The sequence below is a fragment of the Macaca nemestrina genome, chromosome 1 (genome assembly GCF_043159975.1).
Source record: "Macaca nemestrina isolate mMacNem1 chromosome 1, mMacNem.hap1, whole genome shotgun sequence".
Taxonomy (NCBI): domain Eukaryota; kingdom Metazoa; phylum Chordata; class Mammalia; order Primates; family Cercopithecidae; genus Macaca; species Macaca nemestrina.
The window spans coordinates 74,181,186-74,207,047 of NC_092125.1; the positions used below are offsets into that span (position 1 = coordinate 74,181,186).

The window sequence follows — 25,862 nt, forward strand, 5'->3', positions numbered from 1 at the left end:
CATGTTAGACATCTCTTGCTCTTCTGCCATGATTATGAGGCCTCCACAGCCATGTGGAACAGTGAGTCAATTAAACCTCTTTTCTTTATAAATTACCCAGTCTTGAGTATGTCTCTATTAGCAGTATGAGAATAGACTAACACATGCCCTAAAGATTTTGGTCCCAAGACTACAACACTAAGTCTTCCCTGGGTCTCCAGCCAGCTAACATGCCCTGCAGACTTCAGATTTTAGATTTATCAGCCCCCACAGTCATGTGAGCCAATTCCTTACAATAAATCTCTCTCTCTCCATTCTGTTTGTCTGAGAACCCTAATAGAACATCTTTGGTACCTCATAAAAGGAGGACCTCATTGTGAATGTAAGATATATTTAGATCCGCCTGGGTATATCTCGCAAATTGGGTGGTGCTATGGTTTGGATAGGGTTTGTTTGGCCCCGCCAAATCTCATGTTGAAATTTGATCCCCAATATTGAGGTTGAGCCTTTGAGGAGGTGTTTGGATCTTGGGGTCAGATCCCTCATGAGTGGCTTGGCATCATTCTCATGGGAGTGAATGAGTTCTCACTCTTAGCTCCCACAAGAACTAGCTGTTGAAAAAGAGCCTGGCACTTTCTCCCCCCTCTCTCTCTCTCTTGCTTCCTCTCTCATCATGAGATATCTGCTCCTCTTCACCTTCCACCATGAGTAAAAGCTCCCTGAGGCCTCCCCTAAAGCAGATGCTGCCATGCTTCCTGTACAGCCTACAGAACTGTGAGCCAATTAAACCTCTTTGCTTTATAAATTACCCAGCCTTGGGTGATTCCTTTATAGGAACACTAAATAGACAGAGACAGGTGGCTAGGCTACCCCCAGCATACTACCATTAGCACTGGGGAGTGGCATTCTTGGCATGGGGTTTAGGGGGGCAGTCATGGAAGGAGGGAACACCTCTGGGTGTGCTCTTGACTCAGATATCTGTGAGCATTGTGAACAACATGTGAGATAACCCAGCGAAAGCCCATACACTGAAAACTATTTTGAAGAATTCATCATGAGAGAAATCGGAGCCAGGTATGGTGCCCTGGTTCTCAGAAGAGAGAGATCATTCTAAGAGCCTTGGCTAGTTTACTCAGATTTGTATTTAGAGTAAAACCAAGAGCTGTTTTGTTAAACCTTTAAGATACTGAAATCTACTCAGTATTCTTTCAGGACTCACCTAAGAAAGGAGGCAAGGAAGAAAGCCATTTGTCCACCACCACTTTTAGCACAGTCTCATTCTGCTTTGATACTAGCAGAATACAGTACAATGATGCAGACACAATAGGAGAGGGATATATTAGAATTGACTGGGACAGCTCTACCTAGCAAAGCAGTCCTGGTACTCACCTGACCAGGAATATCTAAGGTGGCCCCTGGTGGAAAACTATTGCACCTTGCACAGCAGTGGGAGAGACTCAGGTGCCTGGTAGAGCAGCAATGGAAGAATAACAGTGTTCCTTATGCCCATAGATGATGGGGTTTATCCAGAGAAGGGACATGGAGATGCCCAGTGGAGTAACTATGGCACTTAGCCAATTGGTGTCCAGCTTGATCCTAAGTGCAAGTGAGAAAACCCATATGGACTCCCCAGAAATGCATGAGGATTAGTTTGCTGGAGGCAGAGATCACCTACAGCAGGTGAAGGCAATGAGGCAGTGAAATACAAATATTAGAACTAATGAGACTTATTTGTACATTCAGATTAATAGGATCTAGGGAAATTCAAGATAAATCTCTCTATATCTATATCTATATATCTACCTGATCTATCTGTCATCTGTTTATCTATATCCACTTCAAGGTACAATCAATGGGTGCTCACTACATCAAAACTTGTGCTTTGGGGCTCTGTATGTTTCTTAGATGGACAATGACTTTAAAGCATGCATTTAGGAAAGGAAAGTGAAATCAGTACAGTTTGTAGGTGATAAAAAAGACAGGAGTTTTGGGTCTTTTTCTATCTTTTTTTATATAACCCCCAAACAATCTTTTCTTCTTTTCCTCTTAAAAACTGTTCAAAGCAGACAAAAAAAAAAAAAAAAAAAAAAAGAAAAATCAAAAAACAACAGACACAAAAGATAGAGTGAGATATTATTATTGACCTTGAGGAGAGAAAAATAACAAAACCTCATTTGAGTAACAATATACTTACACACAAATCATATTTTATAAAAATTAGAAAATACTAAATAATTATATACAGTAGATGGAGGATAATTTATCTGAATCTAGGACTGCTTGGCTATATTTATGCACATCAAAAGTATGCTTTAACATTACATTTAGATGTAAGTCATTTAAAAACAGTACCTGGAATAGGATACTATTATGTATTTGTCAGCTAAAAATTAATAAAAGGGATTATGCTTTTATTTGTACAATGATTTGCATTTTCCTTTTTTTCAGGAAACTAGTTCTTTAAAGGTTGGGGTGCTAGATGTACGCACACAGTGAAAAATTAAAACTAGTAGAGTACGAAATGAAAAGCAAAAGACTCCTCACATTCCCAACTCAATCCTTAAAACTTTAAACTCTGGGATAAAAGACTGACATAAACTGAGATTGTTGTAAGTTTCACTGATAAAGGTGGTACTAGCCATATCTGAGATTGATTAATAACCATATAATCAATTTCCTTTTTCTTCTTTGATGCACTTGCTATTGTGGAAAGCTAAGAACTGTTGCAAAAGCAGGCAGACAAACTTTAAATACTATTGGATGGCATTATGGTTTAGGGAAACAAAATGAAACAGAAACAAAACAAAAGAGAAGACAAAGAATTAGCAAGAGCTGAGCTCCAGTTTAGATTATTTGTGTAAACATGAGTGAATCACTGGAGCTTTAGGCCTCAGTTTTCTTATTTGTTAAAAAGAAAAATAGAATGGGAAGAGTATATTATTTATCACATCTACACCTACAATTGTTGTGAGGATAACATAAAACAAGTGGTCATACTAGAATTTTCTAAAGGAGAATGCGTACAGGTAAGAATTAACAAGTTTAAATCGTTATCAAAAATAGCAGAGGCTAACTGATCTTTTTATGTAGAAGCCATTCTCATTAATGAATGCTCATAAATACTGGAATTAGTACTTTAAAATATTTATTATATAATTACGTAAATTTCAGTATACATTTTTTCTGCTAAATCTAAAACAGACAGTTAAATTTTTACAAAAGGAAACACGTATTTGACTTAGCACATTGAGGAAAAGCATTTTTGTCATTCCTTCATTTGTTCATTCCACAAGTATTTGCTGGACAACTACTTTGTGCATTTACTATGTATTTTATGTGATGAGATATCAGATAGCGAGATGTGTACAAGATAATTTCAGGTATCTGTTTTGAATTATACATTGTTCTGGGTTATAATTCCCAAACTTCACAGATGTCATGTTTTATCTGACATAGGTTTTTATAATATACCAATGATTTTAAGCCACTTTATATTGTTTCAGTAAATTACAATATAAAATGGTGAATGATTTTAGAAGAATTTTTATGCAAAAGAACAAATTATAGTCTATCTCCTATTATGGTGACTGAGCTACTTATAAGAAGAACTAATTTAGGTAAATACTAAAATTTCACTGATTAGTAACAAATTTCAAATAGGATGACAACATCTAAGCATGTATAGATACAAAATTCAAGATAATATTAGCATTAATATTTTATTATTGCCCTCCAACCTCAGTTTTTCAAGCTCTTTTGTTTTTTATATTACACAGTAAATCACATATAAAAGTAAATCATGAGAGTATTAATGAAATAAAAATTCAGATTATTGATGGGCTTCTCTGCCCATCAGACAAACAGAGAAAATAAATTAATATATACACATTTAGTTTGTCTTAGACTAAATATCTTTGTCTCTAAGTTTATATTTGGTCTGTAGCCTTAGCATCACTGAAATTACAATGAACTTTTCTTAGAGATTTTATCGTAGTAATTTTACAAGATTTTTATTTTCTGAATTACTCTGATATTCTCCTTAAATTCTGTGATTAATGTTTGGTTAGTGTTAGTATTTACGAGCTAATTTATTTACAACTTATCTTTTAAAGCCACATATTTATTTATGGTGATAGAGTGGAATATAACTCTCATTAAAACCACATAGTATGAAAACGTGTAAGCCAAACTTCAAGTTTTATAAAATGTTTTTTTCAGAGGAAGTTGTCAATAGATGCTGTATTTGAGAAATGTCCACTCAAAAGTTTGTTGGAGTTCAGTTTACGGTAAAGTTATGTGCCTTTATGGAAACCATTTATTTGATTTATATTTTAAAAACCATGTTTAACTTTATAGCAATGATTCAGTCAAGGGGAAATCTCTTAAAATTATCTATATAGTCTTTTCGACATCCAGAGTTCCACCCTAATAGGATTTATGATCTGCATCCTCTTGATTTTTGCATAATGGAGCTACACAAGTGGCAGAAAGTGACTTTCTAATCTCCCTACATGAAATAGATATTCAAATATTTGCATATGTGCTAGTATATTCCTAGAAGTTGCTGGGCTTGTGTATACAATAGGGAGGGGAAAAGTAGAGAAGGCAATGCAAGAATATTGTCATTGCAAAATAGCCTTTTAAAGTTGGGGTATACGAGACAAACTTCCCTAAACTCTATTGGAATTTTTTTTAAACTCGAACACTTTTTATCCTGTTCTAGGTTTGGATGAGAGTGGAAGGTATGGTAAACATGGGGATGGAATTTTCATCCAAGTGAACAGGATACCCTTGTTTAGGTCTGTATTTTGTCATGGCAGCCCTAGCTGACTAATATACCTACCATTCCTGTGAGTGGATTAGAAGGATACATTATTATTTTGGGTCCATAGTTAATTAAAACAGGGATGATATAAGGTCATGCAACAGTAGAATCACAAAAATTCCAGTTTGTATTGCATTACTTTTCTTTACTGACTTGGAAGAAGTGGCCCCTCTTTATCAATGCTACACTGTGCAGACCTATAATTTCTACTTTCATCTCCTCAAATTTATGAGTTCACAATATTAGACAGTTCTTATTGAAAATCAGCAGACTAGCTTTAAATTTTAAAAACTGAAGTTAACACTTGAATAAGAGACAATTTAATTGACATGTTGTCTTCAAGAATACATTGATAATGCACTAGAGATATCAATGTTGTATTAACATTTTGAAACCACTGAATATAATTAACAATTTAATGAAATTTCCCATCATTCTTTTACTTTAAGCATCTGGTAGAGATTTATGATTTGGGAGTCAGAACATTATATAAGCACCAAAATTCTAGTCCTAGCTATGACGTTAACTAGCTTTATGATTTCGGGCACATCAAATAAGTTTTCAGAGTCTCTATTTCTTCATTGACAAAATGGGAATAAAATTTGAACCCTTATACACATCACTGGGTAATTTAAAGATTCACAGAAGTGGCTGGGTGCAGTGGCTCATGCCTGTAATCTCAGCACTTTGGGAGGCCAAGGTGAGCGGAATACTTAAGGTCAGGAGTTCCAGACCAGCCAGACCAACATGGTGAAACCCTGTCTCTACTAAAAATACAAAAATTAGCCGGGTCTGATGGTGCACGCCTGTAATCGCAGCAACTCAGGAGACTAAGACAGGAGAATGGCTTGAACCCAGGAGGCGGGGTTGTGGTGAGCCAAGATCATGCCACTGCACTCCACCCTGGGCGACAGAGTGAGACCCCATCTCGATAAATAAATAAATAAATAAAAATATTCACAGAAGCTGGAACATGTGAAAATATTTTTGAAAGTATAAATTATCAAAGAAAACCTCAGGAAATATTTATCTATTCTTGAAGTGAAGAAAATCTAAGTTTTTCTATTTAAAGAAGACACTATGATGGAAAATATATCTAAATTTGAATTGACTACAAGTTTTAAAAATGTCTAAATTTGAAAACCACCATAAACAAAGTAAAAACATACGAAAGACAGTGGAAAAAAATAACTGTCATATAGAGTGCATGCAAATGGTTAGCATCCTTAATATATGTTAAAGGATTTACAAAATAGGAAGAAGAATGTATCATTTAAAATAATGCACAAACATTTGTTGTATTAATTTTAAAGAACTTAAAATGCACATACACAAAATGTTACATAAAGAATGCTGAGAAAGTAATTTGGTAATATGCTTAGTATATTACAAAGTGGTAAAAGGTTGTAAAACTGGTCCCAATTATATGCTTGTATCTGTGCCTTAATAATAATTTAAAAAATGAGACTTTAAATGCATAAACCAAAATATAATTAGTGATTGTGTCTGGTAGGTAAAATTGTGGACAATTTTAATTTTTCTTTATATTTTTCCATATTTTCTTTAATATTTAAAATTTACCATTTTGTAGTAATTTTATTTTTAAATTGTACTTAATTTTGAATGAATAATGCATTAATATATATTCATGGTGCAATAGCTAAAATGTACAGAAGATCTTACATAAAAATTAAAATTCTCTCTACCTTTGTGTCACAATTACCCAGTTTCCTCCTAGGAGCTTAGCAATTATTGGATTTATACGTATGCTTCCAGATGTAGTCTACATACATACAACCAAACAAGTAAACATTAGCAGAATATAGAATATACTTTTCTGCACAAGTGTTTTACAATATACTTTGAAGATAGTCTCCTATTGATAAAGATTTGCTTGTTCTATTGTGTCCACATAATATTTTGTGTACATATTAGTTATTAGCCATAACTTGTTTAAATAGTAGTCTAGCGATATAAATTACATTTTTAATTATATTATGTTATGTTATATATGTGTGTGTATGGCCAGAAAAATCAATACCTTTGAAACACTCTCAAACACAATGAAATGTTTGTGATGCTATTTATTACAAATTTGGTTACTTTTATTAGTGTCATATAGCCACAAGATTTAAACAAGGTAACTGAAACAGAAGATAAGACAGTGTACAAATCAGGATATATAGGGTCACTGAAGTTTACCACTGTATTTTCAGCAATTCTCTTAGTGTCCAGAAAATAGTAGTTATTATAGATATTAAATATATACAAATGAATAAGATAGGGCACTTAAGCTATTTAGACTTCAGCCACAAAACCATTACCAGGGAGCATGATGCATTGTTAATGGTATTAAGAGGGCCCTGTTATGATGTCCTAATACAGACAATAAAAATCAAAAGAAATGTTCATCACAGCACTGTTCATAACAGCAAAGATATGGAATCAACCTAAATGCCCATCACTGATAGAACGGATAAAGAAAATGAGATAGATAGATAGATAGATAGATAGATAGATAGATAGATAGATATAGATTTATTACAGATACATAATATATATGATATATATGATATGTCACATATATATCACAGATCTGTGATATATATGATATATATCACATATATATCACAGATATGTGATATGTATGATATATATAAGTCAAAATACACTGATGAAATCAAATACACCATTAAAGACATTTTCAATTTAAGATAGTTATCAAATATTGGGGTGAGTGAAAAAAAGTTTTCTTTCCAGCTTCATCAGTGAGTCGTTCCTTGACTGAAAGAAGTGACCTGAGCTTTCCTAGGTATTAATTTTTTTATCTATAATACAGAGATATTATTTAGAAAAGAATTTATAAAATTATCAAAGGAATTTTGTCCTTTAGGGAACCAAAGGATTTATATAGACTGTCTAAAAAACAATTAAAAAAAAACTGACAAAAGACATGAGGAAATAATACTTTGAATTTAATTTCTGTCTTTTTTTTTCTTCTTGTATATGTAACACAACTGGATTCCCCTAATATCCCTGATATCTGTGTACTGGGCATTTCTCTATATCATTTACAGCTTTAGAGATTTTAATCCCTCTTTTCCTTTACTTTGAGATAAAGGACACCCTCATAATCTGAGAATTCAGGGGCTGTTAATAATGGTATTCTCCTATAGTTTACCAAATTTCTTAAATCAGATAGAAAGACAAAGACCCTAAAGCTGATCCAGATGTGCTTTTATAATGATGTCACTAGGCTTTACCCCATAATTGAGCCCCCTATAAATATATGGTTGTAGGCTTAGTATCTACAACAAGGTTAATGGAAATCTGTACCAAGGGTAAATACTTTAGCAGATTGTGTCATCAGGAAATATTTAAACACTATTTAAAAGGATTTAAAATAAGCAGATTTTATTTTACACTGACTAATGCACATAAATACAATACAATAGAGCTGTTAACAAATAAACATAATGTGTTTCTCTCCTCTCCTCATCCTTTTGCCATCTGTATTGTTAAGTCCAATTAGCTTCTTGCATTTAGTGTTCTAACCCACTTGTCCTTGCACCTACTAAATGGAGAAAACAGCTACCCAGACTCAGTCTTCACTATGTTGAAGTAAAGCTATGTTCCAACTATGTGTTTTCTAAAGCACTGATTGTTTCATGGTATTACTGAAAATCCTTCAATGGTTCTCTCTTGCCTCAGAACAAAGTTTAAATATCTCAACATAACTTAGCACCTTTGATAATCTGAATCCCACCTTGCTTCTCACTATCGATTACTACTTACCCAGGGTGTACAGTCATATTAAACTCTTCCCTCTTTAATTTTTGTGAAATGCGCATCAATAGTTCTGTGCCTTCTGACTATGCAACCATGGTCCTTATGTTTGCCTGTTTCTCAGTTCTGAAACTCGACTCTAAAGCTTGCAAAAATTCACTTCCTCTGTGACACTTTATTTTCCAAACTGGGTTGAATCCTTCTCTTTTGTTGTCACACATGTTACAGAACTTACCACAGATTGGACAGCATTCTATTTAGCTTTGTGTATTTCTCTCTAAGCAATTGAACTGGGAATGATCTGAGGCAGAATGACAACATCTTAGTTATATACATAATTTCTAACCTCTGATGTACATAGTACCTGCTCAACAAATACTTCCTGAGTTAAATTGAACGTGAAATTTAGAGACATGTTTTTTTTTTTTTTGCACTCGGGATGTTTTGCGTTAAGAATATTTATGATGATATAACAATAATTTCATTATTTCTGCAACTAATAGCATGGGTTGTTGATTATTGACCATTTCTAGAAGAGTTACAGGACCTATACTAATCTTTTTATATGCATTATCACATTGAATTTTTATACTAAATCCCTAAAGTAGGTACCGTTGTTACCATTCCACCAGGAAACCAAGGCTTAGCAAGGTCACAGGGTGAGTAAGAGCCATGCTTGAGTGATTCTGTTTTTGAACCTTGTCGTAGGAAGAATTCTAAGAATGACTCCCAGTGACACTCACCTGTATACAATTTCCCCCCTTTGAATGTGGGTGGAATCTGTGAATTTGATGAGATATCACACTTATGATTATCTTACCTTATATGGAGAAAAGAAAATGAATCCTGGTGGGCACAAACTAATTATGAGCAATTTAAAGCAGAGTATTTTCTCCAGCTGGAGGCAAAAGTCAGAGAGATTTGAAGCATGAGAGGGAATGGATATCCTGTAGGTTCCCCATCACTGAGATGGAGGGAGCCATGTGAAAGGACCTGAGGTGGCCTCTAGAAGCTTATAACAGCCCATGACTGACAGTCAGCATGGAAACTGGGACCTTGGCCTTGCCACTGCTAGAAACTGAATTCAGCCGGCAAACTGAATTAGTCTAGAAATGAATTCTTTCCCAGAGCCTTCAGATGAGATGCCAAACTGCCCCAACTCTTGATTTTGGCCTTGTAAAGCCCTAATTAGGAACTCCATTAAATCCACCCAAATTTCTGATTTACAGAACTTTGAGTTAGTACAAGGTATTGCTTTAAGCTGACTACTGACTCTCCCTTGCAGTTAGATGTGGCTATGAAACTGAGTTATAGTCATTGGAATGTGGGCAGGGGCAACATTTTCACTCCCAGGTCTGGCCCGTAACAATCTGCCATGATGATCTCTCAATCCTCTTCCTCATCTGCTGCAGCAATGTAAATAACTCCAGAGCTCGCCTGGAAGTCATGTGTTAAATAAGACAGAATCTGCATCTGCCTACGTTCCTGAATGACTGTGCAGATAAAGGAAACTATGTGGACCAAACTTTGTATGCACTCAATGCTAATTGAACAAGAAATAAACTTTTATTGTGTTTTCACTATTAAAAACTATCATTTCTCTGTATGTATATGTGTGTATGATTATAACATCTAGGTTATTCTAACTAATATAGAGAAGGTTTTATAAGAAAAGAGAACTCAAGGAAGACAGTGATTCAGCCACGTAAAGAACTGGGGAAATTCCAGTGAGAGAAACAGAAAGTTCAAAAGTCTGCATGTAGGAAAAGGCATGTTATATTTCACAAAACCAACCAACAGAAAGAGAAAACCAATGTAGTGTTGTAGCAATAAGTGAGAATAAAAGAATGATACACGGCTAAGAAAGTAGATAGGAGTCAGGTGATAAGTGTAATAGGCCAACAGGAGTTTGGATTTTAAGATTGGATGTGCAGATCTCTTGAGCTCAGGAGTTCACAACCAGCCTGGGCAATATGGTGAAACCTCATCTCTACAAAAAATTAGCCAGGTATAGTGGCATACACCTGTGGCCCCAGCTACTTGGGAGGTGAAAGCAAGAGGATCACTTGAGCCCAGGAGGTCGAGGCTGCAGTGAGCTGTGAACACGCCACTGCACTCCATCCAGCCTAGGTGACACAGGAAGACCCTGTCTTAAAACAAGAACAGCAAAAATGTTTGGATGTGAAGAATGAAGGAGGAGTAATCAAAGATTAATTTCAGGTTTTTGTTTGGGAAAAAGAATGAATAGTGTTACTTTTCCCTAAGAGGAAAAACTCAGAATAAAGAGCACATTGGTAGGATGTGGCAGATAAAATAAATTCAGTTTTAAGGAGTTGGAGTAAAAACGCTTGTAGCAGAAGTGCCCAATATGCAGTGAGAAAAATGTTCGTGGCTTAGGAAAAATGTCTGAACACAAGTACTATGGAGTTATCAAAGGGAGATTGTGTGGAATGTTGCAAGAGGAATCCTGGGGAAACCAATATTTGTGGGTGGAAGAAAAAGAGGAAGAGACCACACCAGAGCTTGAACAGTAACAGGGAAAATTGAGAAGGTGAGGTATCACGGACACCAAGAGAAGAATGTTCTGTGATGGAGGAGTCATCAACAAAACATCATGAATTATACAACCTCCACTCTGTCCCTGAATTGGAGACTACCAGAACATTGACAACCTAGGTGAGAACAGTTTCAATCGAGTGGCAAAGTAGTTGTGAAGTCAATGGAGGTGTAGTGGGTTGAATTTTGTCCTCCGAAAATATATGTACATGTCTTAACTCCCTGTACATGTGGATGTCACCTTATTTGAAAATAGGGTCTTTGCAGATGTCATGAAAAGTAAGTTGAGATCATACTGAAAGAGGGTGAGCTCTAAATTGAATATGACGGGTCCTTAGAGGAGGAGATAACTTTAGGAGAAGGGAAACACTATATAATAATACAAGCAGAGATTGGGGTGATGCAACTGCAAGCCAAGGAATACTACTCACTGCCAGAAACCACTGGAGGGCGGGATAAGCAAGGAAGGATTCTCCTCTACAGTTTTCAGAGAGACCACAGGCCTACCGATACCTTCATTTCAAACTTCTAGCCTCCCCAACTTTGAGAAAATAAATTTCTATTGTGTTAAGGCATGCCATTTTGGGTATTGTATTAAGCAGCACTAGGAAACTAATCACTCCTACTCCTATAAGGAATCAAAGTAAGCAAACCAGGAAAGTAAGAGATGTGATTGTGAAGATGCAAAAAATAACCCTGGGAGCATTCCAGATGGAATTGATTATCATCTTTTCTAAATAATTTTTATTGCTGTCATGGGCCATATCCATCTTAAAACTGATTTTGAACAGATACTTTAAGTTCTCTAATATGTTTTAGGAATTTGAGGAAAGTTTTAGAATGTTATTAATCACAGCATCAAATGCACAGCACTAGAGTTACAGGTTGAACTGTGTTCTCACCAAAATTTGTATGTTGAAGTCTTAGCCCCTAGAACTTAAGTTGCAATTATTTCAGATGAGGTCAACAAGGTGGGTCCAAATCCAACTATGACTCGTGTCCTTATAAAAAGGAGAAATTTGTACACAGATAAGCACACAGGGAAAACATTATGTGAAGATGAAGGCAGAGATTGGGGTGATAAACCCCAAGAACCAAGAAATGCCAAATGTCACCAGCAAACAACCAAAACGAGAAGAGAGGGATGAAATATATTCTTCCTCACAGCCCTCAGAAGAAACCAATCTTGCCAACATCTTGATCTGGGACTCCTTGTCTCTAGAACTGTGAGATAGTCAATTTCTGTTGTTTAAGCCATTTAGTTTGCATTACTTTGTTACAATAGTCTTAGCAAACTAAAACACATAATTGAACAACAACAAATATTTATATATATTTGCTATATATTGGATGATTAAATGAAAAGTCCTGAGCTACAGGAATAGCCTACCTTGATAAAACTGTTTACCAAATTTAGCATATTAATTACATCCAAATTATGCATTGATATTTATTGTTAATTTCTCTAAAATAATAATTTACAGATTCTCGGTATTTTTTCAACTTAATTCGTTTCAACTCAATTCAGTGAGTTTGCTGGATGCCAATTGGGTCCTTATTCCTATGTTAGATATTACAGAAATTTTGAAAATAAATAATGACATAACTGTACCTAATGCACTTACATTCCTATTTTGAATCAAGATTTTACTCCTTTTAACATAAGTTAATATTGCAAGACAGAATGTGTCCAAATGACAAATGTGTAGGAAAATGATATGAAAGAGTCTATGAATCAAATGAAGACGTGGGAATTGAGGTAGATCATCAAATATGCATAACGTTTTGATGGTGGTAGACAGTGCTAGAGGTATGGTATCTCTCATCTATGGCATTGGCTAGAAGGAAATTAGTAAGATGATAAACCTGATTATAAGGCAAAAACTAGCGAAAACTAGAGATAAGTATTAATGGTTAAGTGTAGTCAAGTTCCTGAAATGTCTTTCCTTTCTATCAATTTTATCACATACATTAAAATCGGGAAAAATATTACCAAAAAATTCTGATTTCTAATATCCAAACTGCAGACAATTTAAAAAATTGAAAGACTCCCAAGGAAAAGAAAAAAGTAATACCAGAATCCCATTATTAAGAGATAATCACTATTAATATTTTGGTACACATCTGTATGTAGACATACCTATATGTGTATTTGTACACATCTATGTATATGTATCTATGTATATACATATATATTTTAATGAATTAGACTCAAATATTTATAAAATATTTGTTGTTATTATCTTTCCAAATTAAATATTTTTCTATAGCATCATAAACTTTATGGCCAAACAACATTATATTGTTGGAAACTCAGAATGGTTTATTTGGTTTGTTTGTTGCTAGTGTACACGGGTCAGTGACTTCATGTGCTAAATTCTAATTGCACAGATGAAGCATTTCCATAATTATTTTCGAGATCTGGACTTGGAGAAAGAGGTAGATGTTTCATTTTGCAAATTTTCCAATGGCTTTCTGGAAGACAAGAATTTAACAACTGACACCATCTTAGCAACTGCCTGTAGATCAGAGGGTTCTGAATGTAGGTACAGGAACACAAAAAAATGTTGCACTGATGTACTCTCCCTCCTACATATTTAAAAAAAGACAGTGACAAAAAAGAACATACAAGGAGACTACAAAATTTTCATGGAAAATGGAATTAAAAAATAAAAATATAAACTTTGTTTCTCAACATAAGCTCAATCAAGGTCAAGACACTTTTGTAAATGATGATACCAGCCATTTAGTCCATCTCTGAATAACTGAGGGTTCTGGGAATTTAACAATGTCAATGCAGTTTTTTTACATTATTAACTGAAGAAAAATGGGTACTCTTTAAAGATTTTTTTTAAGATCAGGAAACAAAAATAAGTCAGAAGCAACCAAATAAGAACTGTAAGATCCTAATGATTTTCCATGAAAACTGTCATACAATTTCTCACGTTCAATGAGAGGAATGATCAGGGGCATCATATGGTGAAGAAGGACTCTAGTGAAGCTGTCTTGGGCATTTTAATGCTAAAGCTTTGATTAACATTCTTAAAACCCTCTCATCATTAGCAGATGTTATTGTGTTTTGGCCCTCCAGAAAACCAACATGCAAAATGCCTCAAGCATCCCCCTCAAAATTTGTCATGACCTTTGCTCTTGACTGGTACACTTTTGCTTTGACTGAACCACTTCCACCTCTTAGTAGCCATTGTTTTGATTATTCTTTGTTTTCAGGATTGTGCTGGTAAAGCCATATTTCATCTCCTATTACAATTATTTGATAAAATGCTTCAGGATATTGATTCTACCTGTTTAAAATTTCCATTGAAAACTCTACTCTTGTGTGTGGCTGATCTGGGTGCAACAGTTTTGGCACCCACTAAGTAGAAAGTTCACTCAACTTTTTTTTAAAACTTTTATTTTAAGTTTAGGGGTACAAGTGCAGGCTTGTTACATAGGTCACCTTGTGCCATGGGGGTTTGTTGTACAGATTATTTTATCACCCAGGTATTAAGCCTAGTACCCATTAGTTTGTTTTTTTTTTCCCTGATCCTCTCCCTCTTCCTACCCTCTACCCTCTGAAAACCTCCAGTATGTGTGGTTCCCTTCGATGTGTCCATGAGTCTCATCATTTAGCTCCCACCTGTAAGTGAGAACATGTGGTGTTTGGTTTTCTGTTCCTGTGTTAGCTTGCTAAGGTTAATGTCCTCAACTTTAACTTTTCAGTCAGAATTGTACAAAGTTAACCAACTGAGATGTGTATGATGTTGGTTGTTTCTTCTGTTAATTTTTGGTCTCTTCAATTAGGAAACAGACAAAATGAATTTTTTCTTTATAAATTGATGTGGATGGTCTGCCACTGCAGGCTTCATCTTTAATATTGTCTTGTTCCTTGTCCTTTAAGGAAAATGAGTTATCCACTTGTAAACTGTTGATATCTTTGGGGCATTGTCCTCATAACCTTTTTGTAAAACATCAATGATTTCACTATTCTTCTAAGCAAGTTTCACCAGAAATTTGCTATTTGTCCTTGTTTCAATTTTACTGAATTCATGTTGCCTGGTAGCGGCTCATTTCAGACTAATGTCTTACCTTTCTTACTGCCTCAAACTAGATTCTGTTCAGGCATGGTTTAACATGTTAGCATGAGTTTATTTTGGTGGAAAAAAAATGAAATCCATGGATTTTTCATAATATGCATTTTCCATAAGCTTTTTGAAGACCTCCCTCCACTTTCTTATTCTATTTATATTAAGTACAAAATTAGCAAAGTCAGTTTATGGTGTCAACAGTCAGGAAAGCAATCACCTGAGTCAAGATTTGAGGCCACAAAATGAGGAGCTTTACAGGGTGCTGATAATGTTCTGTTTCTTGCTTTGGGTGCAGATTCCATAGATGTGTTTCATTTGTAAATATCCATCAAGCTGTACCCTTAAGATGTGTCCACTTTTCTGTATTAATTTATAACTCAATTTAAGCATTTTAAAACATACATAAAAAATAATAGCAACTCTCAAAATGCTCAGAATAACAGGACATCTCTATTTGTAACACTTTCAATTAAAGGACATATTCCATTATCTTTCCAGCATTTAACTCCATTGCTTTTTCTAACTGAATATTATTCCCACTATTCTTCTAAAGTCCCTTAAATCATAGAATCTTCCCCTATTATTTATGAATATAATATTCCTTAATTAGGTTAACAGATGATATAATATTTGGGTATGGGTCTTAAAATGTAAATTTAAATATATTTTATTTTTTCACATACAGGTGCATTATAGAAGCACCTTAATGGAATAATGACACTTAGGTTGTATTGTTTACAGCTAACCAGAACTGATATTCAAACATTCTGTACAAGTTATTTCATTTCATTCGATCCTTTGTTGCTCGATGAATAAGACTCTTGAGAGTATAGCATCTACTATTCATTAACCCAAAGATCTGGTATATAGAACAACCTTGAACAACTATTCTGGAGTCTCTGGTCACAGAGTTAGTAGCTTAGTAATTTGGCTTGGAAGGCTCCAGTTTATTGCATAGCTTGACTTTTGTTCCTTCCTGTCCTGAAAGTTTCTCAGACTTTGTACAGTTTAATACTATATGACTGTGACATCAAAGGGAAACATGGTATGACCTCGTTTGTAATAGAGTGGCATAATGACTCATGGATGAGACCATCGTCTTACCTGGAAATCCTTACATGCTCTGCCTTATTAATATTAGAGCTTGTAACAGAACACAGGAGTGTTAATAGCATTCTAGTATTTTTGTGTAAGAGGAGTTATTTCAATGTACTGCAATGTGATATTTAAATATGCAAAACAAAGAAAACATCTAGGCTAAAGTAAAATTTTATTTTGCTAAGAAAAGACCTTTTGTAAGCCATTGGTATGAATGAGTATAATTTCGCTCAAATTTGTAGAGTGCTGATAAGGTTCCTTATAACGCTTGGATAGAAGTGCCTAACCTTTAAATGTGTTTTTATTGTGCCATAAGCAATACAGCTTCTTCGTCAATAAATTTCTCATCGTAAGACTTAAGTGTTTGGAAGGTTTAAGATGAGCATTTCTATTTTGCTATTTATACATCGTTTTCTTTGACCTTGGCAAATAAGACCAAAAAAAGTTTTAGCACTTTTAGTTGGTTAGACATAAATAATTATTGCCTATATGATTTTACTAGAATTTATCCACTTTTCCTCCCTCTTTCCCCCTGTCCACATCTGCCTTTCTATCCTCTCTCTATTTTTTTTGTCTCTCAGTTACATACACACACATTACATTGCTATTATCTATATCTTACTGCCTCAGTCTTAGTGACAGAAATCCAGGTCCTGGTGGAGCAGCAGTGGGAAGATGCTATCTATGGTTCTAGATATCGGTCACTCTTATTTAACTATAAGATGACTATGTAGATTTATCAGATGATACACTTGAAAATACACAGGTGTTATGGCTTGGTGTGAGATAGTTGTTATTTTTCTATAAATGTCCCTATTAACCTTTCCTCCTTTGGAATTCTAGTCATTATCCACAGCAATGGCTTAGATTGGCTTAACCAGAAGCAATTCAGATCGTCTTTTCTGACTAGGCAGCACAACTCGCATAAACCTTGCTGTGTTTGGTGGAGACTTGTCCTGATTAGCACCATCTTGCTATTTTTGTTTCTAAAAAGTTTGTGGGCTTTTTGGAAATATCTTATAAACTCCTTAAAAATGGCTAGTTTCTGGTAGGGTGCTCATTTAAAATGAGAATAATCTGGTTGGCTACAGTCTGGATAGTCATCATCAATCAGATGCTACCCAGCCTGAACTTTGAAACAATCCTGGTATGTTGAATAGTCTCATGAAGGTTTTCTTTTTTCTACTTGTTTAGGAATGTACTGTATACACACATCTTAAGTGGCCCGCAATAGCTCTGCTAGTGATATCAATATCGGTCCTTCAATCTTTTGATTATGTTTTTAATCATAAGCTTTAAAGTACAATTGTTTTTATCTCAAAATTCTTAAAAATCTGTTATGGGACAGAAATAAGAGATTAATGGAGATCTTGCAAAAAAAGATAAATGGCACCACCAGAATACCACAAAACTGGGGAAAAATTAATTGAACCTATACTTTTGATAAATATTTATTTTTTGCAGAAGAAAAATGCATACTAGTTTAAGCTGTCATTATACTAACCTACATCCTATTTTTCATATTATTAGTAATACATAATGTGGTAGTTTATATTCAAAAATAAAACTAGAATGTATATACCTCATGTATTTATCCAGAAATACACCAAGGTTACTATGGTTACGAAAAATCCATTACCTTTGAATACAGAATGAAAAAGTTTGACTTAAAGTGTGTGCTATTTATTATAGCAAACATCAACAGCCTTCGGGAGGTTCTCTAACTGGATTCATTTTTCAGTGTCAGAATTGACCCACCATACTACTAGCTTATGGCCTATGCAAGGTAAAAAATTTGAACTGTATGCATTTTAAAATATATTTTATACTAACTCAAGGTGCAGCAATGCCTTTGACTTTCAATGCTTCATATTTAAGAGAAAGAAGAAAAAAAAAATCCAAGCCACCTGGATGCTAAGTGCCTTCTGAATTGAAATGCATTTACTTTGCTTATGCCCACCATGGCAGCAAGATCCATTGGCAAAGCATAAAGGAATAATGTCGATTCTATGTGGAAACTTAAAAAGAAACTACAAGCAAATGGAGTAGGAGTGAGAAAAAAAATTGTTGACACTTTGAATATTTAGGAGGTGATATTAAACCAAGTTATTAGGGAAGTTTCTGATATTGTAGAAGGTAAAACATTTTAAACAGTGCAGTTGATTGTAACCAGAAAAAAACAGGGTAGCTCGTGGAGAAATCTCAAAATTATTCCTTACCCCAAGTAAATTTTTGCTCAAGAATGTGATTAGATGAATGAAAGGAAAATATAAAAGGTTAATCATTATTCAGAAAAGTATTCACTATAACTAGTACTTTAAAATGCAAATAAAAATAAAATAACTTATTTTTGTAAAATAATTAAATATTTAAGAATATATAATTCACGGCTAATAACTTCCCTGGAAATAATGTGACAAACTATATCAAATATTCTGTAAATGTTCATTACCTTTGACTTAGTTAATCTTCTAGGAACCTAGCAAATAGAGATTTATGTATAAGAATATCTATCTCAAGATATTTAAAATAGAGATAGATTAGATACTATTGCTCAAATGATTAAGTGCATTAATAAATATCCATTACATGTTATATGAGATGGAATATAATGTTACTCAAAACATTTCAAAATATTTTTAGAAAAATGTTTAATGATAGGATATAGTCATAACATAATAAGGAAATAGGTAAATATTCAATATCATACATAGGTTATAGCTCAATTTTGTTAACATGACTAAAGTAGTAGAAGGAATTCCATCAAATATTAAGAGTTTCTATATGACAGGATTCTCAGGTATTACAAGACTGCATGTTTTAGATTATCTTCAGTAAGAATATATCACTTTTATAATTAAAGATATTATCAATTATTTTCCCAATCTAGTAGATTCTGTCTTCCATTTCTCAGTTTCTCTATGAAGAGACATTTCAGCTCTGTACAGATCCACTCTAGTAGCCCTAAACTGCCACTATTACTGAAAGCACCAGACATCATGAATAGAAGTTCTACCCACAAACCACTCAGTGTGGAAAAGATATTAGGTCACAAATATCCTGACACAAAGACAAGCGGTAAGTACCAATAGGACTGTAGATAGATACACGTCATGGTGTAGATTAAAGTGCTCATAAAAGCTAAAGCCCATCCCGATGGCTAGATCAGTTTCCCCACAGCCTTCTCCCTTGCTGACTTCAGACAGACAGAGCCCCTTTCCTATTTAGTCTTCTCTGAGAGTCTCTATAGATAGGTAAACTTTAAAAATATAAATGACCTGCACTTAGTCCACACCACAGATATAAAATCTGTGGTCATAAGAGTGGGAGCCTCATCCAATAGGACTGACGTCCTCAGAGGAAGAGGAAAAAATACTAAGGATGAAGTCACCTCAAAGAAAGGCCATGTGCGCACACAGTGAGGAGGCTACTATCTGCAAGCCACGGAGAGAGACCCAGGAGAAATCAAGCTTGCCGACATCTTGGTCTCAGACTTTCAGCTTCCAGACTGAGAGAAATACGTTTCCATTAAAGTCACCCAGTTTGTGTTATTTTGACATGGCAGCCCTAGCAGACTAATACAGGTGTTCTGGGGTCTTTCTTTTAGAGTTATGGCAAGGAAAAATAAAATACGAGCAACAAGCAGAATGTATATAAATTAAAAACGAGGATTTGGGGCCAGACAGATCTGCATTTGAATTAGTTCCTCTGATTACTGACTAGAATTTCTTAACCTGTCTAGGTCTCAGTTTTTCCAGCTATAAAGTTAGAATAATCATGTACATCTTTGAACCCCATCTTAACCTTCTCAGTGTATTTCCCCTCCTTGACCAGCATTGCAGTCCCAATATGCTTCATATCTTAAGCTATTTGGGGATGAAAGCAGCAAGGAACATAGTTGCTTATGAAATGCCAAGAAAGCTACAGCAGAAAAAATATGCTATGGGTAATATTGGAGATATATTCTTTAAAATATTACGTAAAGATTGAAAACCATTGAAGAATCATTCTACTACCACTGTAGCAAGAAAACATGAATGTAGGCACCTTAAAAATATTTCACTTTCTTTATATTTGGGGTTTGCACTGCACTAATACACTGTGGTGCCATTTACCACAATCTTTCATCAGAGCCTATACTCCCATGGTGTTCTTGATAATTCAAACAGCCAAAATACAGGATTCAGTGTCATTTTTTAAGTGGTAGTAGAAACTGATGTGAATTTTTGCCTCTCTCCCTACACTGCTCTTTTTCTGGTTTTGCCCAGTGTAACCTCATATGCAATTCTATACCTTTTGGAAAGAGTCGAGGCCCACAGTTTGAGACCTGCCGTCAGCTCCACCAATTCCCTGTGGACTGATTCAACATTCGTTTCCACACATAGAAGGGATCTTAGTTTCTCTTCCCCTGGCTGTGTTTTTTCCATTTTTCTCTCTTCCCTATTGCCTTATTCCTAACCTAATCCTACCCTCCATCAGTTCCCCTTTGCTAAGTTCCTTTTTTATTTCCAGGAACCATCTGACTTCATTCTTTCACTCCTTTAACATGTTTTATTCCATTCCCACTCTGTGATAGGTCCAAGACATGCAGTAATGAAAAAAACAAATATAGTTGTCCTTAATGATCATTATGGTTCAGCAGGGCAAATCAATGAGCAAACAAACAGTCATTCAAGATGACACAAACAAAAAGCAGTGGTGTAACATAAAGGTAATCGGTAAGCATACAGGGGCATACCTGTGTCACACGTGGGGAGCCAAAGGATTCTCAGAGGACATGTCTATTCTGTTTGTAAAACTTATGATATCCCATTATATGCAATGTTACCTCTTGGTCCCACAGAAATGTTTTTATGTTAATTATTAATATATGTGTAAAGTTCCTTCCATGGTGTGATTTAATCTTTTCTGAAATAACTTCTGTGGTTTATAATTTTTAGTTAAAATCATCCCATAAGATACAGTTGGAGTAAGATTAACCTATTCAGTTTTTACAATGAACTCTATGTTGTACAAGAGATAACAATTATAACTTCTCTTTACTAATTGCTAACGACATGTTATATAGTTTATATATAGTTCTAATTCTCTTTAAAATACTGAAAAATGTGATTACACCATTTTACAAATTCAGAAACTAAGACAAGTTAAAACACTTGTTTTTAAGACCACACTCTTCAACCCAGCCAGAATGCTTGGGTTAGTATCAAAGCCTCTGACTCAAGCTGTGTGACCTTGGGTTACTTAATCTTTCTTTGCCTCATTTTCTTCACTTGTAAAATTGTGGTGTAAAATAATATCTATGTTGTAGAATAAATATTATGGCACTCTATCCAATTATGAAAAAAAATAAAAATAATTGTTTTTGTCTTTTTAAGGTTCTCAGACTAGAGTGGGGGCAAAAAAATGTAAACCTGAGAATGCAACTGGATGAATACACAGCCCTGTTCACACAACATGCTCCAGCATCTACATGCGTCCCCATGAAACTGTGAGCACCAAGAGAAGAGGGACAGTGTCTGGCCAGTTCCCTATTACAACCTTAGTACCTGGCATTAATGTGAGTGAGTGAATTCATAAATAATTCATCCTACCTCTGACTCTAACTTGTTATGACCTTTATGAAGAAGTTAATATCTCTAGGCCTCGGTTTTTTCATCAATCAACATTTGATTAATACTGTCTCACATGAGAGTCACATACAGTATATAAAATAATATGAAGTATAAAACCACTATAAGTATTATACAAGTATAAACACAGTACAGGCAGCATACATAATGCAAGCCTCCTGTATTTAAAAAGTTTTTCAACAATTTACTTCATTTCAGTGTCATCACACTTTATCATATGATATGGGCATATACACTATGTTTCCTCTCAAATCTAAAATTCAAACCACACTGAGTCACACTTCTGAGTCTTAAGACTATTATACATCAGTGAAGATTTTAAAGTATTCGGTTGGTGCAAAAGTAATTGCGGTTTTTGCCATTGAAAGTAATGGCAAAAACCGCAATTACTTTTGCACCACCTTAATAGCTCATGTGAGCGAGGAATTTGTTTGATGATGTCATTGATCCAAGTGGACACTGTGAGTCTGACTGGGGAAAAGACTGGCTCTCAATTTCAATCCTGTGTGGTCTGCTGGAGGCAGAGAAGTCATGTGCTGAGCTCTTTGTGCTTAGCACATTTGTGCATTTCCAGGCCTCCTCTGCATCTGAGCAAAGGTAATTGCTAGAAGGATTTAGGTAAGGGATGGTGGGGTCTATAGAACAGAACACGCAGTAGGACAGCCCTGGGTGGAAGGAGGTAACATGAGCACTTTTCCATTTTTTTTTTTTTTTTTTAGCTACAATTTCACCATAAATGTAATATGAGCTTCAAGATCATGCAATTGGAGTGATTAACAGGAGATAAAAATAAGCAACTCAATTTCAAAAACACATTTTCAGATAACTATAGACTCTATTTAACTGATGTGTGTGTGTGTGTGCATGTGTGTGTGCAGTCACTCCTGAGTATCAATGAGAGATTGGTTCCAGGACCCTCTACTCATACCAAAATTCATAGACGCTCAAGTTCCTGTTACAAAGGGGTATAGTGTTTGCATATAGGCTATCCACATCCTCCTGTACAATTTAAATCATCTCTAGATTCCTTAGAATATCTAATACAATGTAAATGCTATGTAAATAGTTGTTATACTATGTTTTTAGAATTTATATTATTTTTAATTGTTGTGTTGTTATTTGTTTCACATATTTTCTAAGCATTCTTGGTTAAATTTGCAGATATGGAACCCCTGGATATCGAGAGCCAACTGTAAGTGTGTTTAGATTTGAACATAGACTATTACAATTCACTGATAACTCTAGAAGCCTTACCCGTGACCGTGTAGTTCTCCTCATTGCCTGAGTAGATCAGCCTCCCATCCATGTATAAAGAGTACTGAGTTATAATACCATTTGCCTTTTTGGGTGGGTTCCAGGAGAGCAGCAAAGACTTGGGAAGGGATTTGGCTGCTGGTGGCTGAACCTCTTGTGGGGCTGTGGAAGAAAAGATTTATAGAGTCTAATTTTAGTTTTCTTTTCTAATTCAAACTTTTCAGACCCAAACCAATAAATCATGGAATAGATCTGAAATCCCATGCATGGAAATATTCCCGATTTGTGGGCAGCTTGTCAGTCATTGCTTTAGGAACAGTGTTAAATAACTGACCCATATTTATGAGAATTTGTATCAATGGTGGATGAGGAGTACTTATACTAGTTCACTTCACTGATGCTGTGTTACTCCAGCAAAAGTACTATTAACCCGTAATCTCTATGTGGGACTGTACTTATTAAAGTAAATTAAGCAGATAGAGTCCCCTAGCCTCAAGGAGCTTGTGATCTAAGATCAGTAATGTTGGTGAATGTGGCTCATAATAGATATTTTTAAAAACCTGTATGTAATGATAGGAATAGCCAGAACATGCATAATCAATTTAGTCAATTATATATGAAAACTTTTGTGCATACTTTTTATTTTTTTAAAAAAGAGCTGCTTATTTCATATAGTTGTCAATGATTTGGAGGTCCTAAGAACTAAAAGTTTTAAAAAATTTTCCTAAAATCCTCTATTATTTAGTAAATTCAGAATTACTTTGTGTATATTTAGAAGTACCATCATTCTGAGCAAACTATCACAAGAACAGAAAACCAAACACCGCACGTTCTCACTCGTAGGTGAGAATTGAACAATGAGATCACTTGGACACTGGAAGGGGAACATCATACACCAGGTGCTATTGTGGGGAGGGGGAAGGATAGCATTAGGAGATAGACCTAATGTAAATGACGAGTTAATGGGTGCAGCACACCAACATGGCACATGTATACATATGTAACAAACCTGCATGTTGTGCCCATGTACCCTAGAACTTAAAGTATAAAAAATAAAAATAAAAAATTCTCACCAAAAAAAGGAGTGTATTCAGACCAGCCGTTCTTCCCATAAAAAAAATAAATAAATAAAATAAAAAAATAAAAAGGAAATGTAAACTAAGCAAGCGCAGGGATCTCTCCGGGTCATAGCTTGAAATTGGTATGAAGGGTACCAGGTAAACCCTGGAAAAAGGATTTAGTGGATACAGAGAAAATAATGCAAAGTAGGGCCATTTGTCCCATATTGAGGCTGGTCAAAGTCCTTGTAATAGGGGATGATAATCATGTCCTCAGCAGATGCAATGACACATCAAAAACAGTGCTATTATCAGTAGACCAGATGGAGAAAATGCTGAGGCTGGGTCATGACAGCATAGTTCAGGTGAGTGGAGTCTGATTGGTTTAGGTAAAAAAAATACAGCATAGAAAGGGTCACAAGAAGGATTTTACAAAATCCTTTATCCTGTCCTGGTTTCATCCTATGGGCCCATGTCTTCCTTTCTGTTACATATCTTCAGTGCAAGTGGTTCTTAGAAAAGAGGAAGCGGGGATATATAGATACTGAGAGAGAGAGAGAGAGAGAGAGAGAGAAAGACTGGCTGACTCTTTTTCCCTAAAGATCAAGCTTTTAAATCTCCTAAAGAACTTTTCAACTAGACAGTATAAGAAATGTGCAATTTCTCTCATCCAGAAGAGAGAAATGTGAAGTAACAATGCTTCAAATGTTTTGAGAGCTGTTATTTCTTGAAGTGATGCTTTCTGATGCCTGAGCAAAGCTTTCGCTTTGGCATGCTAAAATATTTTCTCTTTCTCACTGCCTTCTTAACATATGCTTTCTGAAACCTTAATTTATGCCAACAGTTTGTAAGTTCCAAGTACAGCAGAAGTGAGACTTAAGTCGGAAGGAACTAAGCAGTGATTAATAATGCCTCAATTGGCATTTGGAGGTTTCATCATACTGAAATAATTGTTGCCTGTGCTACTGTTTAGCAGTTAAAAAAGACCATGGAAATCAACCGTTTGATTCTCAATTTCATACTGTGCCATACAATCAATTCTTTTTAGTCAGACTGTCTCTAGATTTACTTCTGAGCCATAGTAAAATGAGGAAGCTTTCATTAATCTTTCAGATGCTTCATATTAATGACAAGGCTCTTGCATGAACAATGTAACAGCAATTAAAAAGCCCATTAATCTGCATTACAGCTATTAAAGATGCATGTCATTAAAGGGTATGGAGTTTGATTCATTTTCGCACCCCCCCAAAAAATGGAGCAATTATGGCCTGGCAATGCACTTTGTCATCAAATTAGGTTGGGGTTTTCCAGCAAATGGCCTTGCAGCATTTAGCTCTTCTCCTATTTTATTATTCATGACTGAAATGTGGAAGTCAAGACCTTTGAAATTACTTTACCTTCTTGTGGAGTAGAGATGTTCAATGCATGTGAGCTCTCAGTACAGCCAGCCAAAGTGCAAGCAGTTAGGGTTACTGCATAGTTTTTGAAGGGTAGCAAGCCTGTCAATATGCCTGTAATAAAAAGGGACAAAAGAGGGTTGCATGCTTACCATAAGCATCAATAAAGAGCACTGTGTTTATATTTGAGT

The 25,862-nt window shown here is 35.1% G+C and overlaps 1 protein-coding gene across 1 annotated transcript in view; it reads right to left on the bottom strand.

The window, feature by feature from the left end:
• Positions 1 to 25,862, bottom strand: part of LOC105493520 (usherin) — a 789,359-nt gene that overhangs the window by 391,223 nt on the left and 372,274 nt on the right. The window contains exons 30-31 of the mRNA XM_024796490.2: positions 25,672 to 25,785; positions 23,217 to 23,378 (exon numbers count right to left, since the gene is read on the bottom strand). Of these exons, the coding sequence (XP_024652258.2) occupies positions 23,217 to 23,378; positions 25,672 to 25,785 (276 nt within the window). The remainder of the gene's footprint in view (positions 1 to 23,216; positions 23,379 to 25,671; positions 25,786 to 25,862) is intronic.